Source organism: Juglans regia, chromosome 1 (assembly GCF_001411555.2).
Source record: "Juglans regia cultivar Chandler chromosome 1, Walnut 2.0, whole genome shotgun sequence".
Lineage (NCBI taxonomy): Eukaryota > Viridiplantae > Streptophyta > Magnoliopsida > Fagales > Juglandaceae > Juglans > Juglans regia.
Window position 1 is genome coordinate 39,480,051 of NC_049901.1, and position 27,580 is coordinate 39,507,630.

The 27,580-nt window shown below is 33.4% G+C and overlaps 2 protein-coding genes across 5 annotated transcripts; one reads left to right on the plus strand and one right to left on the minus strand.

Moving 5' to 3' along the window:
- The first annotated feature begins 6,350 nt into the window (after positions 1 to 6,350).
- Positions 6,351 to 13,333, plus strand: LOC108992671 (probable serine incorporator). Of its 2 annotated transcripts, XM_018967281.2 has the most exons (13): positions 6,355 to 6,577; positions 8,641 to 8,992; positions 9,481 to 9,554; positions 9,762 to 9,921; positions 10,055 to 10,079; positions 10,230 to 10,319; positions 10,759 to 10,930; positions 11,017 to 11,090; positions 11,328 to 11,397; positions 11,725 to 11,796; positions 11,870 to 12,003; positions 12,571 to 12,644; positions 12,790 to 13,333. In XM_018967281.2, the coding sequence occupies exons 2-13, from the start codon at positions 8,803 to 8,805 to the stop codon at positions 12,846 to 12,848; spliced, it is 1,194 nt and encodes a 397-aa protein (XP_018822826.1). In that variant the 5' UTR covers positions 6,355 to 6,577; positions 8,641 to 8,802; the 3' UTR covers positions 12,849 to 13,333. The 2 variants fall into 2 exon arrangements, with proteins under 2 accessions (XP_018822827.1, XP_018822826.1); XM_018967282.2 differs by lacking the exons at positions 12,571 to 12,644; positions 12,790 to 13,333 and having other exon boundaries at positions 6,351 to 6,577; positions 11,875 to 11,981.
- A 1,324-nt stretch (positions 13,334 to 14,657) lies between these two features.
- LOC108992670 (probable ADP-ribosylation factor GTPase-activating protein AGD14) lies at positions 14,658 to 24,516 on the minus strand. 3 transcript variants are annotated; one of them, XM_035694904.1, is made up of 14 exons: positions 24,251 to 24,516; positions 23,548 to 23,657; positions 20,957 to 21,018; positions 20,727 to 20,814; positions 20,571 to 20,632; positions 20,397 to 20,493; positions 18,846 to 19,301; positions 16,943 to 17,605; positions 16,677 to 16,838; positions 16,489 to 16,587; positions 16,309 to 16,389; positions 15,707 to 15,878; positions 15,517 to 15,562; positions 14,658 to 15,337 (listed from the first exon to the last, which is right to left on the minus strand). In XM_035694904.1, exons 2-14 carry the CDS (start codon positions 23,644 to 23,646, stop codon positions 15,199 to 15,201), a joined length of 2,226 nt encoding a protein of 741 aa, XP_035550797.1. In that variant the 5' UTR covers positions 23,647 to 23,657; positions 24,251 to 24,516; the 3' UTR covers positions 14,658 to 15,198. The 3 variants fall into 3 exon arrangements, with proteins under 3 accessions (XP_035550797.1, XP_018822823.1, XP_018822824.1); XM_018967278.2 differs by having other exon boundaries at positions 16,677 to 16,841; positions 23,548 to 23,654; positions 24,251 to 24,509; XM_018967279.2 differs by having other exon boundaries at positions 16,677 to 16,841; positions 24,251 to 24,509.
- Between the last annotated feature and the right edge of the window lie 3,064 nt (positions 24,517 to 27,580).

Sequence of the window (27,580 nt, forward strand, 5' to 3'; positions counted from 1 at the left end):
TGCACCAGTATTCACTCGAATGCAGCTTCTAGAGAATGCCTCTCTAGAATATACAATTACTTTTTTGGGAGAGATTTCAGGCCTTGAAGGAGACAAATACGTACCGGTACCGATGCTTTTGATCACGTGGGAATTAAAGTCTCTTGCTTTGGATAACATGCAAAATCTCAGCAACATACAGCTTTGGTAGCTGAAACTTTTGGCACTCACCAAAGCCATTTTGTTAAATTTGTATATTGAGACGAATTGAGTTGAGCTAAGTTATAAATAGTAATATTTTATGAATTTCAGAGTTAACTTTTTTATGTTGATATGGATTTAACTTTTTATATTTAAACGTATAAAGTAGGCTGAAATAAGTTTAAATTTTTTTTTATGAGAAATTAAAAAAATTGTAATTGAGATAAGTTGAGTTACCTAACTTTAATCTCTTACCCACCTTTGGGTTACAATGAGCTGTGGGCAGACTGGGCTGGGCTAACCCCACCTTTGATCGTACCTGGATTAAAATTTGAGTCTGAAGCTTAGAAGCTGATTTTTACCTCTCAGCTCAACCCAGCCACCATCCAAAAAATTCCTAAAGTTTGGGTGGATTTTAAGTGTGAGAGATAAAAAATATAAAGCAAATCCTGCGTATTTAATATTGTCTGTATTACTTTTTTTTTAAATTGTTAAATATTCAATAAATACGGTAGAATCACTTCATGTTGACAAGTGAACAATATTAAAAATATATATATTTTAGCTACAAAAAAATCTTATAAAAATAAACTTATAAATTGACAGGACTTGCAAAATAGATCTATGTTAGATTGTAAATATATTTTTATTGTAAAATAGATTTAATGTATCATATGAAATCATGTCAGTTTGTAAATTTATAAAATAAGATTTCTTTTTACCGTAACACTTCTCTATTAATAATGCAACTTCAATTAACGAGTGTGAAATCATCACCTCTCTCAAAAGCTTAAATCGATTAGAAGATGTAGATTAAATTCTTTATTTTATATCTTAACACTCTCCTCACATGTGAGTTAGACTCATCTTCAATAAGTGGCCCAACACGTGAAATATCTAATTAAAAATGATAAAGTATAGAGTCATAGTTCGAATTCAATATCTTATAATATCATGTAAAATTACTATTTATCCCAAAGCTTAAACTAATAAAAAATAAATAAATTTTATTATTTATTTTATATTTTAAAAGCAACTACGTTATCAGCTCCATTTGCCCACTACTTATTTTATTCTGCACTGGCCAACCTTCTATCTCTTATATATCTTTCAGAATATGAGAGACACTGGTACTTGTTTAGCAGACACATGCACCCCTCAATGCCTCATCAGGTTCCATCTTGTTTTAAAGGAGCCTTTATTTTAAAAGAGAATCTTTGCAAGTGAAAAAGAAATTAGAAGGAGAAGAAAATTGAGGCCTCGAAGCTCCCTATTGTACAGTAGATTTTGAGGGATATCAATATATAATATTAATAATACATTACATAATAATATTATAAAATTAAAATATTTTTATAAAATAATATTATTTTTATAAGATATTTCCTATAGTACCTCTATATACCTAGCTAGCTAGACTTCATTTACCTTTCTCGGGAAAATTTCCTTCAGAAAAAAACAAAAATATTCTGGATGATCTGGTAACAGTGAACGATTAATAATAAGGACTGACCTTTATGATAAAGTTTAATCTTGATTTAGGGGCACAAACGGCTCCTTGATTGACGTTAATGGAGAGTTACATCAACCTTTAACGTAGCTGTTAAAAAGAAAAAGGACAGAAAAAAAAAATTTAACAAAAACATATACTCTTTTCCTTTTATTGTACGTACGTACCAAATTACTCTTTCCCTTCAAATATATTGTACTTGCATTTGGCACGAGTAGCTGCATTTGGCACGTGCATGCACATGATGAACAATACGTCTACGATTGAAAAAGAGAGCATTAACTATACAGATATATTGAAAAAAAACAACACATTAATACCTAATTAGAATTCTCATTCAATCAGCTGTGATCTCTTAGTACTCTTTTTGGGCATATGGGTCTTTTTCGAACCAAATAGGGAATGATTGATTGAGATTTGAGAATGTTCTTTCATTCTATTCGACATTATCGAGAATCTGATGTGTAAGGGTAATACGTGAATTCATGTCTCTCTTTGTTTAAAAGCATGGGAGTGCACGCAATTGTTTTGCCAGTCTTACAAGATTAAATTGCTTTTGCAAAAGGGCCTATTGGCTTCCAATATTTCCTATCTGCATTTTGCTTTTGCAAAAGAAATCTTAATTTGTGTTTTATAAGGTGGGTTGGTCAATGGTTGTTCATCTGGCCTACTAGTTGGCAGCTGAAAACCAATTACTTCAGATCCAAATAATTTTTTTTTTTCATTTTTATTTTAGGGGGTTTATTGACATGTGGTTTTATTTTAAAATAAAAAAAAAAAATTATTCTCTTCAGTCACTATTCATTATTCTACACCTCACAGCCTATGAAATATACATTCACACCCTATGAAAAATAAAGTTATAGGTATGTGGTGTGAAAGTGAATAGTGGTTGATGTATAGAATTCTCTTTAGATTAGAATAATTCTTCTTATCAGCTACTATTTACTATCTCACACCTCACATTCTATGAAAAAAAAAAAAAAATTATTAGGTGTGGGTTGTGGTGGTGAATAGTACGTGACTGATGTATAGCAAAACATTACAATAATATTAAATTACTTTTTATATGTTAAGATCTCCACACCTTTAATTATATTGGGTCAAACGAAATGATAATTCTTGAGAGAAAACATCCCCCCACAATGTTTATTACAAGATGAATGAGAAGTACATGATGAGAGTATTCAGTAGGAGTCTACGTGCATATATATTACATTAAGATTGGTGATTTTAATAAATAAAATTAAAATAACGTCACCGAGGGTAGGTTTGGCGTAATGGCTGCTGTACAGAATTTTATTGTCTTGATATTTTTTACTTTAGTTGCCGGAATGTGTTGGTGGTGATGATTTTGCAGTTTACTTTAGTTGGTTGTGAACATGTGCTTTGTTTTGTTTCACTTTCTTTGGTTAGCATAATTCCGTAATGGAAAAGAGAAAGAGGTTGGTTGGTGCCTTGGTGGGCGGTTGCAGATAATATGTTGTACCTTTTTTTTTTAATATTTATATAATTGAATTATCAAATTATAATTATAAAGTAATTGAATCATTTATTTTGTATTAAAATTAATTTTATTAGACATAATTTTAGAGTGTATAAATATCGTGCACTCTTTATAAGAAAAATAGAATCTACTATTAAAACATAATTTTTTCATAAATATTAAATTTATTTATTTTTTTCAAAATAAGTGTGCAAGACTTACAAATCATAAAACTGAAAATATCATTTCTTTTTAATATTATATGATAATGATATTTTTAAAGGAATTTTTTCTTTAAAGTAGTAAAGTATTTTTTTTCATGCATCATCAATCATCTGATAATAAAAAAGTTGCAAACTTCACTTTGATCTTTTTTTCAAATCAAATCATAATATTTATTAAATATTTAATAATATTCAAAAATATTTAAAGATATTTAAGAAAATAATTTTTGTTAACATTTATATAATATTTAGCGGATCCTTGAAAACATTGAAAAGCAAGCGTGCATGCATCTTCGCATGCCAAATCAAGCCAAGAGATTTACTTTTAAAAATTCTATTCATCATCCTCATATCACATATAATATATAATTTTTTAATTTTTAATTTTTTTTCTTTTATCAAATATATGATGTATGAATAATGATAAAAGAACTCAATTAATTTAAAAAGAATAAAATTAAAAAAATTAAAAATAAAATTAAGTGTGATGTGTAGAGATGATAAGTAGTAAAACTCTTTATATTTATATATGAGCAATGCTAGGTACAGTCCCCACTTGGGGACTGCATGTGCAGGTAAGTGGGGACTGCATGTGCAGGTCTAGGCTATTTTAATTTTAAAATTTTTTAAAATACAAAATTATCCCTCTTAAAATAATGTTTTCTCTCATTTAAGCATGTGCCTGCACATGCAGTTCCCACCTCAAGACTGCAAATAGAATTTCTCTTTATATATATACACACACAAAAAGGAAAATGGCAGAAACCACAGGTAAAAGCTAGCCAATGAAAACAAGGGATTGATTTGTTGAGTACTGCGTAAAACAATTAAAGATTGCAAACAACCATGCCAAAAATCATGAGCATTTTTACAGTATGGGTGGAGACTACAATCAAGTGCCCACCATTATTACTAAGAAAACATCATTATTTGAAGCATGGATCATACTTATAATAACTTTGCCTCTACAACATGAAAAAAAAAAAAAAACATCTCCCACTTCCCAATTAACACCTCATGGGAGTGATCGAGCCAACTAATTAATGAATTAATTATGTACAATAAACCCTATTATATGTCACCATGAATTAAACATCATATATTGTATGTTTATTCTGATCTACCTTGTTTGCATGACTCTTGCTCTTTTGGCAATCTTCATGCCTTTGTGCATGCATGGTTTATTATAAGACGAAACAAAATACAAGAAAACATATAATATGTAAAAGGTAGTTGTGGAAGCTGATGCATCAATGGCAAAAGTGGCCATTGAAAGTTTGGTCAATGAGGGAGAAGTTATATATTTGTAGGAGTTTAAGGAAAATCTTAAGGAAAAATTGTTAAGACAAATGTAAAAGATTAAATTTATTTATTTCTATTAACTTAACTTTTTGAGATAAGTAATGATTTCATGGTATTAAAATAGATAAGGTTCTGAATTCGAATCATGACTTTATACTCTATCTCATTTAATTAAATATTTTACATGTTGAGTATACTTATTAAAGAAGAGTGTATTTAAAATCATTAATAAAATCTATCTATTCTCACCTACTTTTGAGACAAGCGATAATTTCACAAAAATAAGAGAAGTTTGGAGAAAAATAAATTAAATTAAGATGTATTAATATGTGTTTGTTAAAGTGATGGTTTTGTAAAAGTGATTAAATATAAGATAAAACTTCATGCTTGGGGAGAGATAGAGATTAATTTGGATTTTAAAAAAGGTTTGTATATAATGTTAAAGAAAAGTAAAAATATTTTTGGTTGACAAGCATGAATATTGATCAAACTATTATTTGATGTGCAATTCAATCAATCCTTGTGTATTTTCGGCGTTGCATATACAAACTTTGTTAATATTTCTACAAGTGAAGTGAACTATATATAAACATTATATTAAATGGAGCAAAATTTATTTTATTTATGAATTAGTTATAAAATATTGTTTATTAATTTGGTTGGGTGGACTTTGAGGACATGATACATTCGAGTCTTTACGTCAACAATACTAAAGCCGCGGAAGATCTAGAGACTCACCCCGTCATTTTTTTGTCAATGCATGGCTTGATACTACCTTGACTTTGGAGGAATCGAGTAATTCTACATACAATTGTGAAGTGCGTAACCGCTGCGTAATCGCTTTGAAAAAGAGTGGAGTCCACTATTAAAAAATTAATTTTTTTTATGTGAGTCCCATGTTTTATTTATTTTTTTCAAAGCGATTATGCAGCGGTTACGCAATTCACGGTTGTAAGTATATTTTCTCTTAAATTTTTCATTAAATAATTTTTAAAAACCGATTTCGAGTCTGATTAATGATCCACTCTCCCTCTCATCTACATAGACTTTGGAGTCAGAACCTTCGATTGCAAGGAGGAGAATCTTTTCGACCAGAGTCTGAAAGTTTTCCCATCAGCCCTTATTTATAAGAATAATATTACATATCATACTGTCATTTCATTTTCATCTCATCACGTAAGATATATATATTTATCATTATTGAATGATTCTTAATAATTTAATAATAATAAATATATTATATCTTATATAGTGAGATGGAAGTGATATAATAACATGACGTATACAATTTTTCTATTAATAATTATAATATTTAATGGCAAAATATAATTAAGCACTGGTGTGAGATTATATCGTGAGATCGGAAATTAATTTTGTTAGGAGGAATTAACATTAAATTAATTAGTTTTTTTAAAAGAAAGAGATATACTCTTAGATAAGTAAATAAAATAATATTATGTATAATAGTAGACTGCACAAATATTATACAACCATTTAAAAAAATTAAAAACTATTTATTTTTACATAAATTTCATATTTATTTAATTTTTTCAAAACATCATCCAACTCCACGACTCATATATATCATCTCTCTCTCATATATAACTTAAAAGGTACGGTACGAAGAGGAAACAAGAACCTTACGGCGGGAAAAAACAAGTGACCAAAGAAAGAAAAGAAAACCTCCAAAAAGCGATCTCTCTCTCTCTCTTTCTCTATATGAAAATCAGTTTAAAAGCGCCTCAAGGACAAAGATCAAAGAGAACTCTGAAAATTATCTCTCTCGGTTTTGTCCGTCGGGAGATATTTAAGCAGAGTCTAGCATCTTGAAGAAACGTCCATTGGTCTATCTTTGGATCACTCCATCTTTCACAGGTACGTCGTCTTCCATTTCTGTCAATGCGTTTTCCATAATCGTCTTTGATTTCACAAACTCCTTCGGTATCCGTCAGAGAAAAAAAATGTTGTCAATTAGACCTGAAGGCAATCTCTCTCTCTCTCTCTCTCTCTCACACACACACTTTTTCCCTTACGGTATTACCTACATGTTCCTTCCTTTAATCGATCTCAGAGTTTGCTTCGTTCTTTTTAATTCTCTACCGTATTTAAGATGCAGTTTGTCCTTTATAATGCTCCGTTTCTGCGAAACTGAAGGAAAATAGTACAAGATTGAACTGGAAACTTCGATTTATTTTAGTTTCTAATCCGACGTTTTTCAATTTAGCCTAATAAACAAAATACTTGAGAGTTATCCCTTTTTTTTATTGTCATTTTCTCTTCGCTGAATGGGGGATATGATTTCTCTGCGAAGGAATAGATCAACAAGGAATCACTTTGCTTTCTTTCTCAGTCTCTTTCCTCTGCCGAACACATGCCGAAGCAGAAAAAACCCCACTCAATCGCAGTGTAATGACCAAACGACCAGCTTACCCCTGAAAAGTAAAAGAGCGGTGCTACTCTGCCGCTGAGTAGCACCGCTCAAGTGTACCGTTAGTTTATTTTTAATTTTTTTAATTTTAATTTTTTAATATTTCTTAATTTTTTTAAAAAATAAAAAATACATCAATATATTTAAAATTAATTTCTTAATCATCATGGAAAAAAAATTAAAAAAAAATTATCATGGCAAGCATACACTTGAGCGGTAGACTTCAGACGGTAAAGAAGTATTTTTCAAAGAGTTTTGTTATACAATTTTTATAATACTCTACATTTTATATTTTTTTAAATTTTTAAGTTTTTTAATATTTTTTTTAGTTTATTTTTTTAAAATTATTATTCATTATTTATATAATAAATATTTAATAAAAAAATAATAAAAATTAAAAAAAATATATATATATAAAGTATTAAGATATTGTAAAGATTTATTCCTTCTCAATATAAAAAACCAACTCCGTTACCGTTAGGGAGTGAGTCGGCTCGAAAGGTGAGGGTATAATCGTCTTGAAAACTTTTATAGTTTCGGAGAAGAAATTCCGGTACGGCACAGAGAGGGAGAAAACAGTAGCTTTAATCAAGAAGCCTGCACGCATCCCGTAGAGCTCAATAGTTCTGAGGAGAAATTTATTAGATTCTGATTCTTCTTTTGCTTGAGTGTGGGTCCCAAATTAAAAGAAAAGAGCGTTTACTCATCAAATGCCTTCAGACCTGGGACTTGGCAACCGTTTCACGCATGCTTGAGTGGATTGAACGGTTCTGATTAGATCCATCAAATCAATAGTCTGCTGCCGTGCATTGCGCGTATCTGGGATGATTGCGGAAAATAAAGAGAATGATATTACTATTTTAACACTATTTTTTTATTTTTTTTATTTAATAATTAAGAAAGTAATTATCAGTAAAATTATATATTTTTAAATTTTTTTAACAATTAAGAAATAATTAAAAATGTTAAAAAAATACTAAAAATAAAATAATAAAATAAAAATCTTAAATACACTATAAAATAATAAAAGAATAGTAGGAAGTGTCTGTGTTGAGGGGTGCTAAAATAACCCCGATGATTATGCCGGCACATGTTTAAACACTTCAATTATGTTCTCATTTTTTTATTTTTGGGTCAGAGATAAATTATAAAATATTTGCCCAGATTGAGTAGAATATATGCATAAGTTCGTAGATGTAGACCAGCTGCGGATCATGTAGGCTTTGTTGCGTGAAATGAACGTATGATGAACATCACCTCAATTTACATCTTTCTCTTATTATTTTTATTATTTTATAATATAATATTAGATAATTAAAAATTATTTATTATATTTTACTTATTATTATCTATTATCATATTATAAAATAACGAGACTATAATAAAAAACTATAAATGATGAATAAATTATTTTAAGGCAATAATTTGCAAGCTCAAGCGCCACGTGGGCAACTTCTTTTTGATGTATATGGTGGTGATCCGATTTTAGTTTTTTTTTTTTTATGCGCAGGTGAACGGTGCGTAAATATCCGATGGTAATTGTAACTCGGTCTCGTAAGCAATGCAGAGAGAAAGAGTAACTAGCTGGATAAGAAAAACTGGTTAGGGATTTCATTTGCTCCATTTTTAGGTTCTTTGTCACAAAGAGCATTGCCGGGTAGAAGTGGAAGCAATGGAGAGTGGTGAAAGCAGCAGCAATGAAAGGTACGCCGTGTTCAAGGATTCCTCATGGTTTCGCCAGTTCCGTGATGGTTCCAATCCTTGGATGGCCAGATATGTCTACGGCTTGATTTTTCTAGTTGCAACCCTTCTAGCATGGGCTGCTCGGGATTATGGCCGCAATGCCTTGACGGAAATGGAGAGTAAGATCGCTTGAGAAACTTGCATGTGTCGTGTATATTACTTTCAAATAACAATGACTAGTTATTATTCTTCAGTTTTGCTCTACATTTTAGATGTTGACGTGTTTGATGATTTTGATCAGCGGTTCTTAAGAATTTTTGGCCTGTTCTTATTGTTCGGGCTTGTTCTGTGCATAATAAATCTAAATCCTTCTCTAGGCTGCAAAATGGGCATCCTTGTAGGCATTTAACGCCATTGGATTGCACATTCATAACATCCACATTTGAGAGGCACTTTTTGAAATGCACGCTTAACATGTCTGGTGAATTTATGCGCATGAATGGGGCTGGGCATATAAAAGGGAAGCTTTTATGCCCCATGTTTTCCTATAATTTCGATATAAAGCTGGTGAAGTCCTTGAGTAAAAAAATATAGACCACTTTGACATATTTCTATGTTGACCTGATCATTAGTACATGATGGTGATGCACATTTGGCGTGGGTGCAGAATTAGAAGGATGCAAAGGTGCCAAGGACTGTTTGGGTGCTGAAGGAGTTCTGCGAGTGAGCTTGGGGTGCTTTGTATCCTTTCAGTAATGATCAAGGAATTCACGTTTGTTCTCAAATATAGCTTGTCTCGCGGTTTTCTGTGATGAAAAAGCAGCTATTTTTATTCTTTCTGATGAGAGAATGATTGAATCCATTCGTGCAGTCTCTATCTTAGGACTATGGTCCTGTAATCTTCATCATTATTACCTAAAAAATAAGTGAGCCTTAATACGAAATCAGGCATTTTTTATCACAATGTTTCTTTCAACAGCTGGCACCACAAAGTTGAATGAGTCCAGAGATTCATGGCATTCTGGATGGTGGTTTGCCAAGATCGTCATGTGGATTGGTTTCACCGCTATCACTTTTTTGCTTCCTTCTGTCATTATTCAGCTCTATGGTTAGTGCAATCATATTTCCCAGCCAGTCTGCCAATTTTCTTTCTTGAACTTAATTATATAAAAGACCTCATTTTTTTTGCAATTTTTAGTTTACCAATGTCATGCCTCTGACACATTTTTTCCCTTTGGCAGGGGAGATTGCCCATTTTGGAGCCGGGTATCTATGCTTCCTGTTATATTATCCTGCATTCAAATCATGTATATAGAATGTGTTGCACTAGGAGTTGAAGACATAAGTATTTTATCTTGGTCGAGTCACTAAATTGTTCGGAGATTTTTTAATTAAGTTTTTTCAAATCCATTTCAGGGTCTTTCTTCTTATTCAGCTGACAAGCATAATTAGTTTCATTATGTGGCTGAACGATTGTTGTCAGCCTGACAAAAATGCAGAAAGATGGTAAGACTCTTCATTCAAACAATCATTCCAAGCCCTCATTGATGTATTCTCATTTTCAGTTAATGTGCTTCAGTTATTGTGTAGAAATCTAATACTGTGGGTTATTCTGTACCCATCATTGCTGTGCTTTATGATCTTGATGTTTGGTTATACTTATATACGACTAGTCATTGAGCCTCCCCAGCGGGGCAAATGACAAGACAACAAATATGTTTTTGAGGTTTTACCTACTAAACTCTACAATTGCTTACACAAGTCTTTGGTACATCCAAGACTACGTGATTAAAAGACTTGTAGGTGACTTAAAAAATTTTATGCTGCCAATTTCAGCTCACACACTAGATAATGCTGTTTGCAAAATGGGAAGTTTTGTATGGCTTGCAAGATATCAAAGAAAATGATATTGATTACCAGGTTTCTCACCTTCTTATCACTGCAGCCAAGTCTATGTGATGTTACTGGCAACTACTGCATATGTTGTGTGCTTGGTAGGGATCATTTTGATGTATATTTGGTATACACCCGAGCCATCTTGCCTCCTCAACATTTTTTTCATTACCTGGACCTTGGTACTCCTCCAACTAATGACCAGTGTCTCTCTTCATCCGAAAGTGAGTTCTGATCATCTTTCTGCCTTTTTGTTCATTCATCTTCCAACCTAACTTGGTGCGCGTGGATAAACTTTGACTGAAAACAGGTGAATGCTGGCATCTTGACACCAGGGCTCATGGGGCTTTATGTGGTATTCATCTGTTGGTGTGCAATTAGAAGGCATGGCTAATCTTTTTTTAGTTAAACTAGATATTATTGTTTGATTCTGTCTACTGAAAGCCTTCTTAATTGCCAAAAAGAAATTTTCATTCATGCATGACATTGCTTAAATAATGCCAGCTTAATTCAATTAAACAGAATCTTTATATGGGTTCATTCGTGAGTTCTGTTGATTTATTGCTTTTAGAAAATCTGTCACCTTGAGATCTTAATTTTACACTTTTTCCATGTTTGCAGTGAACCAGCAGGGGAAAATTGCATCAGGAAGGCAGAAGCTTCAGATAGGACAGACTGGCTTACCATCATAGTAATACATCTTCATTGTTTCCTTGGCTATTGTATCATCTTTCAATCAACCTGTTTGATTGGCTTTTTAGCAATGTAGCAAATAGTTTATGTGAAGTGCAGACACGCAAACCAAACTAAATCTATGAATGAGAGTTCTATATATTTTTTAATCAAAAACACCATACAGTAAGCATCTCATAATTTTTGTAACATAATAAATCAATCTTCGAATTTGGCTAGTATATTTCATCCTACCCTGCCAAACCTTTTGTTTTTACATTTTTCATTGTAACAATTTCATGCTCTTTTTTATCCTAATGTAACGATGACTGTCATATGTTGACAGAGCTTTGTTGTTGCTGTGCTTGCAATAGTTATTGCCACATTTTCGACAGGCATAGATTCCCAATGCTTTCAGGTTTGATCCATTTTTCCAATCTACTCTTATAATATGAGTATTTCCACCAAGATGTATCTGACTTCAGCTGCAGTTCAGAAAGGATGAGACGCAAGCCGAAGATGATGTTCCATATGGATATGGCTTCTTTCATTTTGTCTTTGCCACGGGAGCAATGTACTTTGCAATGCTATTAATTGGTTGGAATACCCATCATGCTATAAAAAAGTAAGTTCTCATATAATCTTTAGTATTTTTATATATAGACAAAACCATATCCTATTTTTGAAATCAAATGACAAAAGAATGAGGAAATTGTACCCCCGAACTACAAAAAGGGTACATTGTTGCACATGGTCTATTTTTTGTTAATCTCAATGGACGGATCTTAACGGAAGATGCACATTGCAACTTTTTGGTGGTTAAAAGTTTTTGCAGTTGAAGGTAGACAAAATGGATGGTAGTTTTTAGAGGTAACAAATGTAATTACCCTGCTAATCTGAATTTTAATATCCAATTAACCGTTGTGTGATTGCATAAAATTCCAAATTCTTGCCTTCTTAACTGTATATATTCTATCTGTTTATGCTCCGTTAACAAAAGAGGAAAATGATTCTTTTAAATGAGTGATGTTTTTGTAAAATAACTTATAAAAGTAAAGCCAAAAGGAGGAAGATTCTTTCTAAATCCATACCTCCCAAAGTTCAATCTCTATTTCAGTCTGTCTAATTCTTGGCAACATAAGTTTGATTGCTGGAAGGAAACTATATGTCACTGAGCCGTGCTTTTGTACAGGTGGACTATTGACGTGGGTTGGACCAGCACATGGGTCAGAATCGTTAATGAGTGGCTGGCAGTCTGTGTCTACTGTAAGTACTTAAAACAATCACTGAATGTAACAAGAAGCTATTCTGAGGATGATGATTATATTTTTCAAGTAAATATATTTTCTACATGACATAATGATTGAAGGGGAGAGTAGTAGTTACTATAAAGATTAAATATATTTTGCAGTATGGATGCTGGTGTCTCCAATCATATGGAAGAGCAGACAAACAGCTGAATCCGCATGATGTTAAAGAAATGTACCAAGATTTTTTGTCACTGCCCATTCATTGATCTGGGCATACGGGGAATCCTTCATCCCTTGCCAAATAGTAAAAGGAATTGCAATATACTCAAGAAGACTCAGGCCAGAGCAACCCAGCCACCACCTTACGTATAAAGGTATTGACTGGATTTCTTTTAGTTCCACTCGAAGAAGATAATATTCAATCTTCTGGCACCATGCAAATGGTATTAAAAAAAAAAAATACCCAAATTATTTCAAATCACTCGAGTGATGAGATCTATGTTGTTATTTGTAAATTACAGTAATGTCAGAGCATAATGCATGTCTTATGTAACCATAGGGTCTCAGTTGCTAATGTTTTTCCTTTTACTCGAGAGAGAGGGGTTGGCCCATGACGTGTTGTCACAAAAGTTGTTTCATTGGTTTTAAGGGTTAGATGCTGACCTAATTATAATTATCAGTATCAGCTACTTGCCTCTTCCTTTATGAAATATTGCCCAAGGCAAGTTACTAAATCGAATTGCAGCCACTAATATTGAAAATTTGAACCAAGCTTCAGGCCAGGGGAAAAAAAAAAAAAAAACAAAACTGGCTAACAAGAGGGAAGTGTTGCTAATTCGTTATTCGAAGTACCTATTGAAAAAGAAAAAAATAAAAAAACCAAAAGCTTGGACCTATGCACTATAAGAATAAATAATCTAATTATTAAAAAAATAAAATCCCCAATTAATATTATGATTTATTTTGGATGAGGGTCAACTTCATTTGATAGGGAAAAAGAACCTAAATATATCGTCATGTGAGCATTACCCCCTATAATGCTCTTCATTTTTTGTACACAATAGAGCTGGCAGGGTACAAAAAAGGGCTACCCTTGACCTGCCAAATCAAACAATGCAAAGCTACAAATTAAAAAAAAAAATGCAGAAGATGTCAGCCAGGCCACGACAACAGCACTGCAAGCTAAGTAACACAACTTAACAATGGACGACAAACAAATTGCGGCACTAGGACTGCAGGACTAACCTCTGCTAGTCCATATATATAACAACAGACAAGGCCACGCTACAATCTCAGATTAGATCCATCAACGAAATTGCTCAACCTGCACAAACAGGTACACAATTCCAATAGCTCACATAATTAGAAATCTCATCATTATAATTTTTTTAAATTCTCACATAAAATATAATAAATAATTCAATTTTTTAAAATTCTAAAATAATAATAATATTAAAAAATAATATTCTAATAATATTTTATTCAACTAATCTAAAATCATTTCAACCCATCTTTGAATCATTACAACAAAGAACCATTCGGCAGAGCCAAATCCAAAGCGAGGTAAATCCCTTAAGCCTGAAGAGGAACCCCCATCTAGACGCCAACTTCCGATTGGTTTGAGAATCATGGAATCCATTCTTGAAGTATATCCTCTCTCTTTCATCGTGTAGAGAATATCAAAATAAACATTAACAAGTTTCCTACCTATGACATAAACAATCTAGCATTTCAATAGCCACTTAAAAATGGCACACAACAGAGTTCAGTTACTTGATGATCAACCCTTCAAGGAATCCTTCAACCGCCTACGAGTTCTCCCAATTTCTCCAACCTTCTGAGGGACTCGAGGAACCTTATTTTTTGGACAGAGGGATACACAGAATAAAAGGTCAAGGCTTTCAACCTTGGCATTGAACTTAAAAGTGTATTATATACATTAGACTATTTTAAATCGTCAATATCTTCAAGCGTATGATTCAGATCCAAAAAATCCCGATTCAGTGAAGTTAAATAATCACACCATATAGGCAAGAAAACCAACTGTCACCGGAAGAAAAACATCTCACTATTTGATAATAATATAATACAAACTAATATACCATGCCATCACTGTATTTATTCTTTCATATAATTTCACAGACGCGGACAGCTGACCACAAATGAAAGAGATTGCGAAATCACACAACAATACAAAGACTCGGATGATAGAATTAATTATACAGATTCTTCTAAGTGCATCAAACAAACACACGTATTGTGCAATGGATCATCACAAATACCAATTAGCACCATGGCCACGCAAAATATATACCCCGTGCCTCCATGGGGCGGTAGCCTTCTGCACCTCCCTCCCTCACCCTACAGCATTCGAACAAATCCTACGCGGCCAATTTGAATATATGACTTTTATGCAGGGGGGACACAACAAATCTCTTCTTTGGCTGGCTATCTTCACAAAAAAACTACCACAATATAGAAACCAAAACTTTCCACCCGGCAACTTGACAGGGAGCAATAAGATGATGATTGAACTAAATGGCGTTGGATAAGCTTTCTTTTTCACATCCTCATCCAAATGGGTTTCCACCAACAGCCGAGAAGGAATTTGGGGTAGCGGGAGCAGAGTATCTTAACGCCTGCTGCGGATCCATATTTAAAGAGCCAAAAGCAGCCCCATCATTGCCAAAACCCCCTACTCCTTGATGCCTACAAGGATACTCAAAAACCTCAATAGGTGACATAAATAGATAATACAATATTTTTTTTTTACTGTGAATTAGTGAGGAAAGTAATCATAACTCCAGGGGAATGCTATGAATCCACATGCTGTCAATATCCAACACAATAATTTTAAACATTAACATTATAGTTTAAAAAGCAATTACCTTGGAGGTGGCATGTTACTAGCTACTTGTTGACCCATGTATGCCCCTGAGGTTATAAAAAAGTAGAGTTCAGTGCATAAAAGATCACATATGTAGCATTACCTGCTAAAAATATTTAAAAAAAAAAAAAAAAAAAGAGTATAGAAACCATAGGCATGGTGGGGATTTTTTTCCCAAATGATGTACATACTTGGAGGTATTGCTGATGTGTAAGATGGTGCCTGCGGAGGCAACATTGATGTGTACAGAGATGCCTGTGGAGGCAACCATGCTGAAGGAGTACCATAGCTGGAATTCCGCATGAAACCAGATGCAGGTGGGACATTTGGCAGAGCACCTTGCAAGGACGCCATGGAGGGAAACTGCAACACGAAATACACAAGGAAATGAAATCTTTTTTCAGCAGAAAAAAGGCTCTTTGGCATTAATTCGACCCAACAGAATAAATGAACCAATGAGCTATGATGATGTAGACCAAGCTAGTTTTTTTTTCCCCCTAAGTTCTCTCAATCTCTCCCCTACTAAGTAGACCAAATCGAAAGTCAAATCGAGCACTCTTCAAGTAATTAGCCATCTCCAAGTGTGGCATAATATAGAGATTTCTACAGTCTAATCGAGATTAAATATCTGAGCATCCTTTTATAAATTTATAACCAGTTCAAATCACCCTCTCCACAAGTTTACTCAGACCAGCTATAGTGTTAAACATTTGCATAACCATGAATCGAAATAAGACAATGAAAAACCGGAAGCAGAGAATGGAATCCATTCAAATTAGTTGTAATCACATACCGTTGGGGCTTGAACTGGAGGTGGTTCACTGTTGAAGTCAAACGGGTTTGTAGATTTTGACTGTTGAAAAGTGGGCACCGACTGCACCAATGATTAGAAACTCAAGCATTAGTGATTTGCTTAAGGGATTTATACATGTCATCGCTTGAAAAACATAATAAAATCGAGATTTGATGTTACCATGGTATAGTGCATATTGAACCCCATACCAGGGGGTCGACCAGTTTGCCATGCTGGAACTGATGCAGGGAAGGATGAATAGGTTGCAGCGAAAAGATCCTGCAGATACATCACAATTTATTGAAACATAAGTGATGCATACATAAAAATAACATCAAAGTCGAACAGAACACTATAGAGACAATTACCGCAGGCAGTTCTTTTCTTGCATTGGATTTTACTTCCAAAACAGAAGGTTGAGACACATCACCAGAAGTGGGCAAATGTGCCAGATTTGAGACAACTTGTGGTACTTGAGCAGCTGGAGTACTTGAAGGGCCTTGTGCACTACTGGTAAGTGATAGATTCCACTGCTGCACAATTCCCAACAAAGCAACGAGGTAAAGAAAAAAATATATTTTATAGGAACCCGAACCACAATAACAAAATCATGAAAACCACGCCATAAGCCCACCTGATTGCTCGAAGCTACATCAACTGATGGCATATATTGCTGAGCAGTAGACTGACTACCGGTAGCAGGGAAGAAAGAAGCCTGTTGATGCTGCATATTAGGCCCTTGCCCAGAACCTGGAACTGTGACAACAGGGTTACCACCATTGACTGGTGTCAATCCAGGGGAATTTGCTGGTACACCACCAGGGGGAAACATCGACAAAACCGATACAGCAACAGGAGCACTGGCACTAAAGGGCAACACAGGTGTATTCCCTACAGGTGCAGCAACTAAATCACCACTGAGAGGTGACATTGTCATGTTGCCAGTGTGTGCAGTTGTCAGAGAACCAGCACCACCGGGAGTTCCAAAAGCATGACTAGGCACAGATGCTGAAACTGATAATTGTGATAACATAGATTCCAATGTATTCACATTTGAAGGGGTCTGAGAGACTTTCACCACAGGTGCAATATCAAAAGAGGCCCAATTATTATCGTTGTTAGAAGTTGCTGGATGTGCAGTGGGTTGAGTCATCAAAGTTTGTTGTACTTGTGGAACTGCTGGAGCAACTGGAGGTTCAGGATCAGCATCAAAATCAATTAAGCTTCCAGCATTTTCAACTTTGACTTCAGCTGTATTCCCAGTATTGGATCCCAAGCTACTGGAAGATGCGGTTCTCTGTAATTCAAAGCTATAACAGATTCAAGTCTGCATATATTTTCTCAAGGAAAATTTGAATAAAGAGAGAATTTCAAGTGAACACCACAGTGCAGAGAATTCAAATAACAGACTCTAAACAGCAACAGATGCAAAACCAGTAAATGTGGAATGGTTAATGCTTGAGTACAATGGCTGAAGATGAATGCCATCAAGTCTTTAACATTAGAGCATTGTAAGGTACAACTTTATGAATACTTTAATACCATAAGTTTAAATCTGAACAATTAAAATGCACCATTTCCATAAGACAAATAACAGCAATAACCTACTTCCATATATGTGCAGAAGATCAGAAGAAAATAGAAAAACCCTAAGAAAAGAGCACAAAAGTTTAGGGTTCTAAGGATGAAGATAATGGATTGCTGTATACACATGAAGAGAAATTTTACTCCATATAAGGTAACAAATAAATATAGCCTTTTTCTTTACTTCTACCAATAGATTCAAGTGACAACAGGAGATGGAGGGGGAGGTCGTTGGCTCAAACCCATATGGGTACTCAAGTTGCATATTTACCTATTAAAAAAAGTTCATCCATGAACAATTTAAAGGAAGCAACATCATCCTTCCCATCCAACTATGAATTGAACAGCAAATCTAGAACCCAAGAACTCAACCTGCACCCTGTATTTACAAAGGGAGGAGATGTCCTTTGAGCTAGAGCTCTTTGACCACAATAGATTTCCTTTTTTATTTTTAATTAGTGACCGCACTCTAGAATTTTCCCGCTAGCAAGAAAGCTGTACAAAAAACCCATAACCTATTTTAGGTATGATATGTAACTTGAATGTTATGTGATGAGACAAGGAGTGTTCATAATCCACTTTACAGGTTATATATTGATTGTAATGGATCAAACAACATAACAATCAAATGAAAGCTAATTTGATCTTGATGGACCCCAATGAATCTTGAGACCACTTCTTAACAAATAACAGCTTCAGCAAATGTAGACCATACTGATACTGCTATCACCGACCAAAACTCAAAGAGTTACAAAAAACTCAAGCTTTAAGGAATAAAATATATGTGTGTGTATATATATTATCAGTAAACAAAGAGCTCTATTAATGATAAGATAGGCATAGCCCAAGTACACGGGGCATATACAAGTGTGACACCCACCTTAGCATGAGTGTCTATTAAATATATATCATAAAATTAAGATGAAGGCAGCTTTATTGAGAAGAAGTCCCACCTGTGTATGTGCAGAGCCATCGGCAGCCCTGCCACCATTGGCTTTTGGAGGTTCACTTATGCGGAGAGGTAATACATTATCTCCTAAAATTTCTCTCACAGGCCGCACAATAGGGGGACTGGATGAATTTAGATCTTTAGGTTGATCAGGTGATCTGCCTTCCCACTTAGAATCTCCATCAGATTCCCTACGGTCTTCGAGTCTCCTCCCATTTCCAAATCTATCCTCTCGACGCCAATCATTGACAACCTCAGGGCGAACGGGACTTCTCCTATAATCACCGTATTGCCTACTTTCTTGATCATATCCAGGACTTCTTCTTTCATCATAATTTCTTCCACCAGGACTAGACCTTTCACTGTAACGACGTTCAAATGTATCTTCATATGGTGGGCTTCGAGACCCTCCTTGATATGCATCTGTTCTCCTGTTTTCATAAACATCTTCCTTCTCACCCTGTTTGATACACAATGTATAAGGAGGAAGAACACTTGAGTGGACAGATCCAATAACATCTAACAGAAACCCAATGACACCAAAAGCATTATACACATAGAATGCCCGAAGTACGCATACACACACAGACAAATATTCAAATATGCTCTTTGCAAACATTTTGAAACATTAGCAAAAACAGTTTGGCTTCACATTTATTTGGCCAGAAACTTGAAATAAAATCTTATCTACATCTAATCCAGTTATCTTGAGCTACCCAGGCAAACCCAATTAATCAAGCACACTTGCAGGTTTTAGTCAGACTCTTTTTGCTCTCAAAGTGTAGGCTCGAAAAACTAAAAAAGATTTTTTTTTTTTTTTTAATGCGGGTCACTCGCTTGAAACAAAATCAAGATTTAAGAAGAGCAGGGAGCTAAAGCGTCTTACTTGGACAATCAACTACAACGCAAAGGGAGGTAGTACAAGTCGAGGGAAGACTAGAGGGAAAGTCCTCGTAGGATAATTTGGGTGGAGTATTAATTGTGTGGGAGACAAAGGGTTGGGGTAGTTACAGTGACTTGCTTTGCTTTGGGAAGACATGTTTTGTCCCAATAGGGCTTTAGTGTATATTGAATAGGTTTCTAATTTCTCCCTCTTTGGGCGATGTTCATTTAGGGGCTCTCTATTATGGGCTAGGTGTTCTCTCTTGTATACACTCAGTGTACTTGGTTATGCCTATTGATATTAATATATTTTTACTTATCAAAAACTAAAAAAGATTGATGAGAAAAAAAAATTGATAAGTGATTGACGAGAAATAAAAAATACACAGCAAATCTTCAACCCAATAACTCAACCTGCACCCTGTATTTGAGCTAGAGCATATTGACCACGCTAGAAAATCTTTTTGAGCTAGAGCTCATTGATCACACTAGAAAACTCTTTCTTTCGTGTTTTTTTTTTTTTGCAATGTACAAGGAGGGAAAACACTTGAGAAGACAGATCCAATGACATCTAAAACAAATCCCTAAATCAATTTCTAGTACTATTATATACTTACAAACAATACAAAATAATATCTTGGAGATATTACAAACAGAGAGTAAGAGGCATTACCATCTTTGTCCTTGGAGACTTGTCATGGCTCCTCTCGCCTGTAAATCTTCTATCCACATACACATGCTTAATAAAGTCGCGAAGTCTCTCAACGTTACTGGCAGCAGAATTTTGAATCAGAACAGGAGCATTTTTAACATATATGAATGGAGCATGATATAAATGAGTAACAACCTGCTATCAGGAACAGAATGACGTTGTGGATCCCATTCTTTAAAATAGATCTCCTTCGCACGCTGTGAATAGAAGATAGATGAGTAACTGAGAAGATCAAAAGACAAAGGGAAAGAACATTTGGCAGAGATCTGAGAAGAAGTTGAGCAAGTCTACCTTATTTCCCCCTTCTTGAAGGGCAGTAACTTCTTGCGAAGTAAATTTGGCCATTGATACTGATTTTACTCGATGTGTGAACTCCCGACTGAAAATTATCACCCAATTAATAAATTAATGGTATGAAATTCAGTCACACACACACTCTCACTCTCTCTCTCTATCCGCACACACACACACACAGACAAGAAATCTAAGCAACATATGAAGCAAAATATATGAGCACTTACTGTATTCCACTGCAGTTTGTGCAAACAAATGTCCAGAAATTTGTGCAAACATACTGAGGCCCCTGCTTAGCAGAAGATAAAGACTCAAAGATTGCAGAAAACAAGCAATCATAAAAAGTTTACCACAAAATATCACATAGTAAATTTGCCCAAGGTGTGCTCTCCAATTTTTAAGGGAGGTTTAGGAGCTCAGAACTTGCTTTGTTCAATTGCGCCTTTCTAGGGAAGTGACTTTGACATCACCAACATGAGATAGAAGCCTTGTGCTAGCCTTGAGGTGAGTGATGATTCTAGGACTAGATTTTGGCATCACTTATGATGTGGTAAGTTGTAACAAGAACCTCAAGGATGCTTTCCCAAAAGTGTCTAGTGTTGAGTGAGCCCAGGAGATTTCAGTGGTTAAGCTATTGGACTTCTTTAGTGGCTCCAAGAGATGTTAATTTTTTCAAAGCAACTCGTAACTAGGCAGTTGATGCCTCCATAGAATTCTTCAATCTCATGTACTTACTGTTTGATCTTCCTATAAATTCTGTATACCCTAGGATAATAACTCCTCCTCTTTGATTATCTGGCAGACTAAAGTACCTCTAAAAGCAGCTCTTTTGCTTTGATAACCTCATTAGGGAAGATCCTTATGATAGATAATTTAAATTTTTTTTTATAAGTATTATGATAGATAATTTAAATAAGCATCGTACCATCGTGACATATTGGCGTGCTTGTGCAAAAAGAGTGGGAATATGTAGAGCACCAGTTACTCCATTGTGAGACTACCAGTGCCATGTGCAATGACGTTTTCAATCAAATTGGGTTGGCTTAATTATACCAAGAAGGTAGTAGGCCTGTTTGCCAATAGGTGTTTCTCTTGGATACTTTCTTTTACTTGGCTTGACCTTTTGCATTAATTAATAAAATCTTTTCAATTATTTATCAAAAGAGATACTTATCAAAAAGTTATAAAAAAAATGCATGCACCAAGTATACAAAGGCAAACATTTAATTTAAAATTTGTCCATCTCTAGCTCCTAACTTGTAACTAGGTATTCTCTTTTATATACTTGTTGTGTACTTGGGCCACACCTTTTTTTTTTATGAGTATAAGTATGTACTTGGGCCACACCTATTTACTTGTTTCAATAAAATTTCAGTTTACTTGTCAAAAAAAGAAAATTGAGGAGCTCTCAAATTAAAAAAAACCAATACCGTTAGCAGTTCTATTGTTTCAAAGCAATAAAAGATGCAACCAAACCATGCCCTAGAAATAGCTGCAGAATCAGATAACAATCATCTACAAATTCTAGTAAGCCTTGCCTTCATTTTTTTTTATTTTATAGGTAAGCCTTGGCTTCACTTTTGAAAGCACTATAAACTCAATGCAAAGCCATTTTTTGAAATCAGCTTCTTACAATCATCAAAATCCATTAGAGATAAAAATTTCCATAAACATAATTTTGGGGGCAAGGAGGTTCTGGAGTTTTGAGGTTGGACGTGATTGAATTAGCCATTAAAAAAATTAACCACTAAAAAACACTCTTTCATTGTGTGCTCTATAGACAGAAGTATAAATAATAATAATAATAATAATAATAATAATAATGCATGAGAAACAAGATCATTTGTTGATATAAAGATTAATAAATAACACTCACAATCAATCTATCAGTCCAAAACCATTCAGGTTATGGGCACAAAGACTTCCAACTAAAAACACATAAGCAAACAATAGTAGAGTAATGTTTACACTTCTTTCACGTGCTATTCTCTAAACCTAAAACAACCATATCTACACAATTTTGGCCTCAAAAGAATACATATGGGTTTTTTTTTTTTCAAAAAATTAACATAATATAGCCATAGATCCGACTTTTGACTCAATCTCAAGAAAATTCGTTTATTTTGTGCTCCACTTCCCAATGAGAAATAAAAAGAAGCAACAATCACTTAACTAGAGGAATCGATTATATTTCATTCTTTGTTCCCCATAGTAACTAGGGATCAAAATGCACCAAATTTGATGGCTTATTAAGGGAAACACGAACTCCAAGCACACTATTCAGTGTGAACAAGGTCGAAATTCCCTTGCCCCAACAAGGAAAAAGATCCCAAATCATAAAGCTTTCATTTGCACTTAGAAATTTAGTCCCATAAAGATATCCAGGTAAGTAATGTATTAAAGTCCTTCTCATTACTGGTTGAATCTCTAGAGGTATCCTATAGTTTTATCAGTCTCGGTAAAGCCTAAAAATAGAAGGTTTATTTATGCTCGATAAATACTGAAATAAAAGGTTTATTCCAAAAACAAATTTAACAAATAGACAAAGTCGAGAAAATGTTTTAATGCTTCATCATTGCGGTTAATTACATTGAGCACGCTTAGTTTCTCACTAGTTCATGGCAGGTCATTTAGAGATACTTTACATTATTTTTACAAGACAATAAAAAACTGATCAAAACTAGACAAAACCAAACGTACAATTAATCACAAAAAATCTAATTGCATCAAATACTCGATGATATACAGCAAAGCAGATCTCGAACATAAGACTCTGGAAAATAAGTTTCTCAGGAATTAGTCATTACAGATAGCATACCAGACTGTTACAGTTGATACATCTCCGATTCTCAGCATGTTTGAGCAGGCCTCGTATGATTCGTTCATTTCGTTCATCCTCCTTCAGTCGGTTAGCCATCACAATTCCTACTACAATTAAACCAAAATTTATAAAAGAACACTAACAACAATAACAGCAACAGCAACAGCAACAGAACAACCGACACAACAACCATCACAACAACCACAAAAGAATCAGAAAAGGGCAGCCAATAAGCTAAATTAGACCGCTCCTCAAGTTTTCTCAAAATGGCACCGAATTTACTGGCCAAGAACAATTAGTTCAATAATCTAGTGTCTGGTTGCTCGAGAAACTACGAAACTATATACAAATAACTCCGAATTTTATCTCTTACTAGATTATTTTCATTTATAACTCGCATAGACCAGGACAGGAAGTCGCAAAAACGCACAGTTGAGCTTTTTTTTTTGTCAATTTCTAAGAACGCAAACGAAGATTAAAAAAAAAAAGACGATAATAAAATTGAGAATCGGAATTATCATTGCTCTCCCTACATTTCGTCACTTGGCAACCAGAGGTAAAATCGAAAGACACTGATATACAAATTCAACCTTCCGTACCGACGGATCTGAGCAATCCGGGCACAATAAGAGTCGAACGATACAAGTAGACTAAGCTAAGACGAGTTAAAAACCCTAGAAAGTTGACAAGGAAATAAGACCTGAATTTTGCGACAGATGGAGAAGCTTCTCTAGTTCCGCAGCCTTTGCAGGTGACGGTGAAGCCCCCGGAGAGATCCGCCACGCGCTTTGACGCAACTCGCTCAGAGAGAGAGAGAGAGAGAGAGTTGCGCAGATCTTCGTTTCTTTCGTTTTAATAGTTGATTGGTAAAACTCCGCTGTACAGCTAGAGCCTAGATCAATCGGACAAGAGGGCCTAGTGGGATATTTTACGGTGATCTCGGACACGGGGAGAGTACCCTGTCCCTACGGATCCGTGCGTACCCTATATTTACGGTGCACGGTCTTCTCTGATCTTTAGTTTTGCTTGACGATGGTCCGTGGTCATACAAGGCGACTCAATTACGTCGAAATTCAAATACTGCTTGTAGTATTTTCAGTGGCGAGCGATCGCATGAACTTTTAAGATTGCGTTTGTACGTTGTGGTGAGTTAATTTTTTATAAATAATAATGAGTTAACTAATCGATAGAATTATATAAGATTATTTAAATTAAATTTAAAATATGTTTAGATGTTAATATAAGTTTAATATCTTTTATGAAAATTTAAAAAAATTATAAGTCTTATGTATAAAAATGTGTTAAGTTGAAAAATATTGTGAGTCTCACGTAGAAGGAGATTTTGAGTTGAGATGAATTTAGTAATTTGAGAGTTGGATATTTAGATATTAGATTCAGTTTAAAATTAAACTAAACTTAGTTGAGTCTTACAACTAAACATAATCTAAAGTAAATATTACAGTATTTGTTCGTAAGGCCTAGTTTATTTTCACAACTCCTATTAATTTATCTCATTTAATTATTATAAATTTTTTAGATTTTTATATAAAATAAAATAAATAATTTAACTTTTTTAAATTTTTAAATAAAAATAATATTTAAAAAATATATTTTGATAATAATTTATTTAATTTTTAAATTTAATTTCAATTTATTTCATCTTATATGAAAAATAAACAAGGTCGGGTCGTTACGACAAATTATTATCAAGGGCTATGCATGGTTCTCAAGGCGACATAGGTTCGTCACAATATTCTTCAATTTTTATTTATTTCATGCAATTTTCATAAAACATACGAGTATAGAAATGGAAGATAATCACTCATTAGATAACTTCAGAATCCATTTTTTTCTTAATTATTTTTTATTTAATTTTTTGAAATAAAAATATAAAATTAGTATGAATTTAAGCAACTTAGTTTGATTTTTGTGATTTTTTAAAGTGCACATGGTGTGAGGATGAGATGTATTTAAACTACATTCAGATGTTAAATTGAATTGAGTTATTTATAAATAATTGTGAGTTGGGATGGTAGAATAAGACTGCATTTAGTTCCCAAATTCAGTTGAGCTCAGCTGAGTTCAGTCTAATTTTAAATTGAGTCTAACATCCAAACACATAATTCTCAAATTATTAAACTCATCCCAACTCAAAACCTTATTACACATAGGACTCACAATCTTTTTAAACTTAAAACATATAATTTATGCATGGAGTCCACTACCTTTTTCAATTTTCTATAAAAAGTATTAAACTCATATTAACATATAAATACACTTTAAATTCAATTTAGATGCGTCTCACATAACTCATTCTACTATTCAACTCACTACTATTCATAAAGAGCTAAACTCAGCTGAACTCAGCTCAACATCCAAACGCAGCCTAAATTTTGTGGGATCTACCTAAAATGAATTTAAATATATTTAGATGTTAAGATAAGTTTAAATATATTTATGAGAAGTTGAAAAGATTATAAATTTTCTGTATAAAAAAGTGTTGAATTAAAAAAATATTGTAAGTCTTACGTGTAAAGATACTTTAAGTTTAGATAAATTTAATAATTTAATAATTAGATATTTAGATGTTAAATTTAATTTAAAATTAAATTAAATTGAATTGAACTCAAATGAGTTTAACAACCAAACAAATAGACAAAGAAAGTGAAGTATAATTAAGGGCGCCAGAGGTCCTACATTTTAAATTAGAAAGCATAAGTAGGTCTCATCAAATTTAAAAAAAAAAAAAAAAAAGGAATTGAAGAGAGATACTTCAAAACATATTTTGTTGTGACAATAGATAAGCATGTGGGGAACATTGAACATCAGAATTTTGAGAGACCTTACCATTAATAAAAGGAACAATAGCAGATCAAGAGCTTAAAGTTGAAGCAATTCTGAAAGCATTTCTTTTCATTTTTAATGCCCATTTCCATTTTGGAAATCAGTTTTCAAACATCACTCCACTTTGAATTTTTCCTGTAAAAGTAATTGAGTTTTATTTACATTTTACACCTTCTTCCTAATTTTTTTTTATAAAGAAAAAAAAAATTAATGAACACATTTTTTTTTATATTTGATTAATTAGAGATTATTTTACTTAAAAAATTCAAACTTGAATATTATTATATACTTGGTCAACACACAACAAAGAAAAGACTCTTTTCTTCCTGCACGAGTCAATTGGTTATTCTTTGTGGAATTTTATCAAGTCCTTGACTAATTGACTTTTCTCTTTATATTGGATATATAATCGTGATTGAATTTACAACTTTAAATTCGAGTTTAATTAATAAAGATAAATTATTTTATATGTAAGTCTCTTTTTTTTTAAGTGATGTTGATTATTAAAAAAAATTATTTTTACATATAAATCGCAAATTTAACCAATATTTTTAAAAAATATGTAAAAATAATTTACATATTTTAAGACATTATCTACTCATAAAAGCATAAAAGCACTTATCACAATTTATTATTGTTGTTGTCTTGTCTTTACTCTTTCGCCGGTCCAAGTTTTGAAAACCGCCGCAACGACGAGACGACAACAACAACAACAACATGATATGAATCATGTGATCCATCTCACCCTTTTGCCGTCAAGTTTTTACTAATTTTTGACAAATCAAGTGGATTGTTTAAGGTTTTCAATCAAGGCAGGTTTCTAGATGGCAACACTTCAAAAATTCGTGATCCCGTTGCAGTCAAAGAAACACACGCGAAACTTCCCAAAAGAATAACGTGGGCCTCAAGTAGTAGGTTAATTAATGGAAGATGATACTATATTATTTGAGTTTATTTTTTTAATTTGATTGTTCATGTATTTTATTTTATTTTTTTAATATTTTTTATTTAATGATTAAGGAGATGACTATTAGTGTATTAATTTTTTTTATTTTTTAAAAATATTTAAAAAATATTAGAAAGAAAAAGCAAAATAAAAAAAATATAAGTTACACTACCCTTAATTAATTGTTCTTAAACTTTTAATTTTGGTTAGCCCCAAAATTATATGACTAGTTTAATATTA